General features: G+C 37.8%; 1 protein-coding gene across 1 annotated transcript; it reads right to left on the bottom strand.

Annotated features, from left to right (window-relative positions):
* Nucleotides 1-1,784: 1,784 nt before the first annotated feature.
* NAP1L3 (nucleosome assembly protein 1 like 3) lies at nucleotides 1,785-4,593 on the bottom strand. Its single transcript, XM_004775976.3, has one exon. It carries the CDS (start codon nucleotides 4,176-4,178, stop codon nucleotides 2,781-2,783), a length of 1,398 nt encoding a protein of 465 aa, XP_004776033.1. The 5' UTR covers nucleotides 4,179-4,593; the 3' UTR covers nucleotides 1,785-2,780.
* Nucleotides 4,594-7,796: the final 3,203 nt, after the last annotated feature.

Genomic DNA, 7,796 nt, shown 5'->3' on the forward strand with positions numbered 1-7,796 from the left:
AAGCTCTTCTGCCTCTGCACTCCGCTCCTGAGTTTCAAGCTCAGTCAGCTCCTCCTTCTGGCATTAGTCATTGGCTGGGTAAGTATGATGGACAAAGCGGTAGCCCAGCGAATGTGCCAGCCCAAAGATTGCTCTGCTCTTGCCAGTTTCACTAGCCAGGGTGGTAGAAGCACCAACCGCAGACAGCTTGCATTTCCGGAATTCTAGCCTTACTGATGTAAACATCTTTGGCACCTACCCTGCCCCTCTCTTTTCCTTACCCTGCCACCTGTGTCTTAAACAGTAAAGGTAAAAAATAGCTGCCTTTTCACTTCACTTTACATCTGCCCAACTTGAATTAATCTTTAGATTTGAGCCAAGAAGTTGTGAGAAAATCTCATTAAGAGACAGACTGGGAGGAAGTACACCAATCAACAAACAGGTTATCTTCCTGCAGCGTGTTTCTGAATGATTTTTATATTCTACATTTCCGCTGTAGAATATATATTCTACATATTCTGCAAATATTCTGAGATGTGTTCCTTTAATATTGGAAAATACAGAGTGGGTAGGGTCTAAACACTTCAGTAAGTGTTCTAAGATGCGATAAAGGTTTTACATTCCACGTAGAAGTTGTAAGGGCTCTGCTGTGTTGTCTGGCAAGCACAGTGTACCTCCAATTTGGGAAACTCTGCAGCAAAGATCCAGGTATACCATATTTATTATAGTCTTCACTTTGGCCCTGGTATATAAGTAAATCTGTTACCATACCCTTTCTTGATGGATACGGTATCTCAGAACTAAAAGAAAGACACTCTCAAAATTGCAGTGGTGTTGCTGAAAGTAATTCATTTGCTTCCTGATTTTGTATAAATCCTAACAACCTAAATATCTAAACATTTATGATTGGTTAAATACAGTGTCATGGACTGTAATTTTTCTACATTTATAGGTATGAGGCTAGGCTAATGTTAAACAGGGATAAAACCAAGATATTAAACTATATGATGGGATTTGGAAAGATTTTCAGGTAATTTTATACCTAGAGACCCAGAATTCCCCAAATCCTCCTGTCACAGCTCTTTCCTTCAGGTTTTGAAGGAAAATATACGTGGACAGGGAAAACAGCAAATGTGAAATAAAATACTACTTTACTCCCACAAACAGTAAGAGACTGTGGACTCTGAGAAACAAACTGAGGGTTTTGGAGGGGAGAGGTGTGGGGGGTTGGGTGAGCCTGGAGGTGGGTATTAAGGAGGGCACATATTGCATGGAGCACTGGGTGTGGTGCATAAACAACAAATTTTGGAACACTGAAAAAAAATTATATTTAAAAAAACCTATTTTACTATTTGTTGTGCTTTTGCCTTTCTGCCCTGTGCAAACCTCTCTGGTAAGCTGAGTTTTAAGGAGCCTCAACCCCAAAATCTCAGGATTTCATTACCCTGTAACCAGCTGCAAGGTCTGAAGAGGTGAAAGTCTGTTGCCATCTATTAAAAAAAAAAAAAAAAGCCACATCTGGGGGTATATGCCATTTACCCATCCCACTCTTGGAAGTGAAAGCAACAGCTTATACAGATGTCCTTTCTGGGTGAGGTGCTACTTCCCTCTTCCCCCTTCTGCCTATCCCTACTCCCTCCTATCCCTTCCACTCCCCACCCTCCTTCCTTTCCCTTCCTCCCCTACTACTCTCTTTCCCTTCCCTCTCCCTTCCACCCACTCTCCTTCCATCCTCCTTTCCTTCCCCTCTCTCCCCCCTTCTCCTCTCCCTTAGCCTTCCTCCCCTGTTCTCTTTCTCTCCAATCACTCGAATGTATATTATGCAAAGAAGAGCAAAGATCTGGGAAACATATCAGAATGTTAATAATAGTTACATATTCTTTTTAAATTTCCTTTTCTTCAGTATTTTCTACTTTTTCTAGAAGACCCACATTTTTTATAATTTGGAAAAATGTTAGATTTTTATAGCATGATATACTTTATTTGACATTTATTTTAGGATGCAATAGAACAACATAAAAAAATATCAAATGATATAAAGTGATCATCCCAGTGAAAGACAAAATACAACATATTACAAAGAAAATGTGGTTAGTAACTTTAGTTTACAATTACACGGTATAAGATGAGGAAACTTAAAAACTACTGTCATATTAACCCTTCAGTGGTAAACAATAACTTTGTTATTATTAATTTATAGACCACTATGTCACACAAATAAATGCCATAATATCATATATGGTCTTGATGGACATTTTTAAATTTATGCTAATTTTTTCAAGCAGCCAAATTTCATGGTTCAGCTGTTCTAGTTAATGTAAGTACTGTATATCTATAGCAAAGTAATGAAGGCACAGCTAGTGCAAGCAGATTTAAACGTTTAGTTTTCTGGGCTGGGAAAAAAAAAACACACTTGTACTGGTATTTCAGGAACTCTTTTTTTTCAAGCCAATATTTGTCTCAATTGACATGACAGTTTTCACAGCTACATTCTAATAGGAACATAACTAAAGGACTTTGCAAAAACAAAACTCTATAGCACCAAAGGAGCATGCTTTAGATAACTGACAGCATTTACGTATTTTGAAGAATATTACACTGCAACAGTCTAGACACTGATACTTGGACACTGAAAGACAATTTTTTAGACTACCAAGAAAATATGAAAACACAGGACTGTAAGGAATGCTAGTGTTGAGGTTATACAGCAGTCCTCCCATCTTGCCTGAGGCTATATAAACCTGCTTCACTGCTACTTGACGTTTTGAGAGGCTTGAAAATTCTTTCAGGCAGCCTCTTTTTTATTTTCGATATTTTCTGTTTCCATAACCTTTACCATCATCATAGGTACCTTTGACTTCTCCTGTATAGTAATAGATTGATTTCAGAATGACGTTATCATGTAAAATTTGACCAATTTCAAAGTCCTCACCCAGGATAGCATCTTCTCGTGGTTCCAGCTTTCCAATCTTAGGAATCTCAGGAGGGCTAAAGAAATTGAAGAATGATGCATTAGGAACCACTCTTGGCTGAATTTCAATTTCTCCAGTTGCCGTTGTGCGACTCTGGGTGGTTGTCACGGTCACATCCTTTCCGCTTTTCCAATCTATCTTACAGCCTTTGCAATCTTGGATTTCCCATCCCCAAGAGAAGAAGGGATCATCGTGATCTGGTTTTGACTTTATTATATATGTCTTGGTCAGCATCTCATTTCTGAAGTATGGATTGGGTAGAAAATAAAATTCAAACGTGTAGCTTATAGGTTGGCCAGGTTTTGAGAACTTTAGGCTAATATCTGACAAGAATTTCAAAATAGGGGCATCATACTTCTGAATCATGGGCCCGAGCTTGTCAACATTCTTTAAAACAGTCAGCCAGTAGTCAGGAATGCCTTTAGGATCTTCTTTTTTAGGCTTTCCTTTACGAGCTCTTTTAAGATTCGCTCTTTCTTTGGGCCTGACCTCAGGAATTCTTTTAGGAGCCTCTATTCCAGCAGTCTTTGCCTTAGCCTCGGCTTCTTTAGGCTGTTCTTTATCTTCTGCCTTAGGCTCTTCTTTCATTTCAGGCTTTACCCCCAGAAAATCTTTAGACTCTGCATTTTCTTCAGCCTTTGCCTCAGGAATTTCTTTTCGAACCTCTTTTTCTTCAGCGTTCACCTCAGGTTTTTCTTTAAGGTCATCATCTTCTCCGTCACCCTCTAAGGCAGGCATTTCACTAATGTCTTCCTGCACTTCCTCATCACTGCTGAACGCCTCATCCTCTGAATTCCATTCATATTCTTCTTCTGCAGGTTCATATTCTGCATTGATTATTTGAAATCGCCGATCGTACAGAGGCTTATTGAGTTCGGCATATTTTCTTTCGAGATCGTGAACTGCCTCTAAAAACAGGATGTCTACCTTGTCACATTCATCTTGAATATTTCTGAGCGCCTGCACACGATTTCTAACTGCCTGAGGCAGCCGATCTACGAAACTTTTACCCAACGGAGTCCGCCGTGCTCTTCTGGAAGGTTCAGATACCCTCTTCTTTCTATATAAGCGGCTGCGGCTACTGCTGCTGCTGCTGCAACTAGTGCTGCTGCTAGAGCTACTGCTGTCAGATTCTTCCCCAGAATTACTAGCCGAGCTAGCCATCTTCTCTTCAGCAACCCCTTGGGCGGCTGGTTCTGAGACCATGTTAAGATCCGCTTCTGCCATTTTGCAACCCTGGAAACCTATTAATGTGGTGACTACCACTGAGACCGCGCGCTTGGAGATGGACAGAAAATGACTCACGGATGCTTGGGTAGTGGCGGAGGCCGGGGCTGAGAAGGTTGCAGCCGCGAAGGTAGCAGCCGCGAAGGTAGCAGTAGCGCAGGGCGGGGCTGGGTTAGGCTGGGCTGGGCTGGGCTGGGCTGGGCTAGGCTAGGCTGCCACGATCGCGCAGAGGTGGAAGCGGCAATGGAGGCTTGGGCGAGAGCGGCGGCGGCAGGGCCTCTCACTGTACCTGCGGCCAACCAACGCGTGCCGCAGCCTAATGGCGAAGTGTAAGACCCCAAGATCTCTCCAGACTTTAGATCGCAAGCCCCCACCCCTTGCAGTCAGAACTGCCGTTAATTTAGTTCCCAGTGTGCCCTTAGCTCGCGCCTCATTTGCTGGGCAAGTTTTGATTGACAGTCTCTAAGCCTAATGAAAAACCAAAAGCACCCGCCGCCCTCCAGGCCCCTCCCACCTTCCCAGATGCTCCTTGGTAGCTGAGGCACACACCCTTGTAAGACGTTTATTTCCCCTCAAAATTCTGTCTTTATAGTTATATAATTCAAAAACAAGCTTAGATATGAGGTAAAAATACTAGCCATCGTTCCTAACAAGGGAAGAGGGGTATCTTTCTCCCATCATCTCATCCTGAAATCCCGTTTGGTTTGTCAGAAGCCTTTTGACAAAAATCTGTTTTTAAAAAATTGGATGAAAATACTCCAAATGGCATCATTGGGTAGTGTGACTATGATTTTTCCAAAAAATATCTTTTTCTAAATACCCTTGGGCATGTATTTTTACACTGGAGAAAAAAAAAAGGGGAGTCATTTACTGGCAAAGGGGGAAGGGGCTAGAAAGCAGGCATAATGTGTCCACGTATCAGTTTTAATAAGTACTATCTGTGGTGTTTGGCAAGCCTGGTTTATATCCATCTATTGTAGATGGATATACATGTTGGATATAACCCATGTTGCTGTGAGTCAGTTACACCATTTTTGCTATATTTCTCTTTTTAAACTGGCATATAATATATCCCAACCTTGCTACTGACTTGCCACTAGCTGTTCTCAATGCTTGCAAGAACTTTGTCGATGAAATACAAGGGCATTCAAACGTTAGGCAATATTATTTAAAAGCAGACGGTTTGCTCTATATTTCTGAGCAGCGGTTTTCAATTCCATGAACAGCCAGATAGGAGGGGGAATTTGGGCTGACGAAAAGGTGCATCCTCTGTCAGGGTATACTTTACAACGTCATCTGCCACCAATTTTCTTCTAACATTCTAATATTCCAGCCACACTAACGTATGATTTACAAATCCAGTGATATGTGAATAAACTTTTGTAAAATGAAGATTAAAAACAGGCATCTGTTATTTTTATTTACAGGAAACATTTCTGCTACAGAACACCTCCATTGGTACAATCCAAAAGACCAGTGTTTACTTTTCTTTAAAGGTAAGAAATATATTTAGCCCATTTTTATGAATGACAAGAATTACCTATCTGTATTTGGATAAAAATTCACAGGATATATTACAGTCTTTTAAAGACTTAGTTGGAAGATAGCCTGATATTTCTGTGGAAGAAAAAAAAAACACATATTTGGGTGATTTGATATACTAATGTAGAAAATAACCTAATAAATCACATTCAGTGTCTAAATCTGTTCATAGAATACAAGTAGTAAATTAAAATATAAAACATGAATTATCACTTCAAATGAGTAAAAATATTAAAGTTTAGATTAATCTTTGTGTTACCTGTTTATTATAGAATTTATGCTTTGTCATTTAGTCATATATTTTTAAAAAGTTAAGGAACACTTTTCAATTTTGGAAATAAATTTACTTTTATTATTTCTGATTTTCAAGGTATATAAACATTGGAAAGAAAAAACATAGAAAATTCCAATGTTGGTAAAAATACAGAATATTAACAATCAAATGATAGCCATTGCTAGCATTTTGATGAATTTCCTTCTTTTCATATTTTTATTGTCCACTTGAGAATTACCTATTTATATCTTTTGCTTGCTTTTCCACTGAATTAAGAAATAAATTAATCAGTGGTGAAATCTTACAGAAAAATAATTTAAGTCAACTCCTTTAGGAAATACATCTTTCTGACTTATAACATTGGAAAATACATCTTAACTACAGCTTTCATTATAAATTACCTAATTTCAATTTAAATTGCCATCTAAACAATACTTTTCAGGGATTAGTACTTAATCATAATGAAACAATGACGTTTGGCATGAAACAAGGAGAATAAAAACAGAAAAAAACTTGTAAAAAAACCTCAAATACAGATATTAATGAACTATTTTAATTTTTTGGGTGTCCTTTTTCCCAAGCCAAAGACTATAGGTGGCTTCTAACCATAGTGGTCTACTTTTGATGTGTCTGTGCTACCTTAGGTTCTTGTAATGTACTTTCATTTTTGAGGCTTTTCTTGGTCTATTAGTTAACTTAATTTTATTATGGCAATTTCCTAAAAGAACATAAGTGTTTTCTTTATATAACACATTTAATTAATGCATTATATTATATATTTTCTACTGTGAATACTTTTGTAAGCATTCTAGCATATAACATGCTTATTATTCTTCATAAGGCCATCTTTAATTTATTTGCATAGTGATATGTTCTCTGTTTCATTATTTTATGATATTCTTTTTGGGGGTCAAATGTTCATACTTGTACATGAGATGATGCTTAACACAGAATCTATTGGTATATTCAGGCTGACCATGACTCTTAGATATCTGTTTATACCTTCCCTGTTATGAACATATACACAATCCCAACTACTACCAACCCTGTCACACAAACACATATACATAATATGCAATAAGTGCTATAGCATTATCTCTGTTATAGATATTTAAGACGCCAAGCATTGCAATTTCACTTATTTGTGGAGTTACTTTTTTGTTGTTTTAATTATTCATCTAGACAGCTTTTATTGAAAACACAAGTTAATTCTTTTTAAAAAATAATTTTATTTAAGTACAATAGATACAACTGTACATAAAGTACACAATGTGATGTTTTAATAAATCTTTATATTGTGAACTCATCACCCACAGTCAAGATAATGAAAATTTTTGTCACCCCCATCGGTCCACCAAAAAAAAAAGAAAGAAAAATTTTTGTCACCCCCAAAAGTTTCATTATGCCTGCCCTTGTTCCTACCTAGGCAAGTACTGATCTGTTCTCTGTTTCTATAGACTAGTTTGCATTTTCTGGGATGTTATATAAATAAATTGATGACTCACATGCTATGTGTATATTTAACGTTTTAAGAATTAACTGTTTTCCAAAGTGGTTGTACAATTTTGCATTCCTACTAGGAACACCAACACTTGGTATGGTCATTCTTTTTAAATTTAGCCATTTTGATAGGTATGAAGTAGTATCTCATTTTGGTTTTACTTTGCATTTCCCTAATGACTGAGGGTGCATTTAATTATATAATTATATGATTTTTTTGTAGTGACTTACCATCCACATATCTTCTTTGGTGAACTATCTATTCATATTTTGCCCATTTTCCTATAGGGTTCTGGTCTTAC

Source organism: Mustela putorius, unplaced genomic scaffold (genome assembly GCF_011764305.1).
Source record: "Mustela putorius furo isolate JIRA1106 unplaced genomic scaffold, ASM1176430v1.1 tig00003848_pilon_pilon_pilon, whole genome shotgun sequence".
Taxonomy (NCBI): Eukaryota; Metazoa; Chordata; class Mammalia; order Carnivora; family Mustelidae; genus Mustela; species Mustela putorius.

Coding starts and splice junctions, on each gene's coding strand:
- NAP1L3 (XM_004775976.3), bottom strand. CDS start 4,178: ATGGCAGAAGCGGATCTTAACATGGTCTCAGAACCAGCCGCCCAAGGG.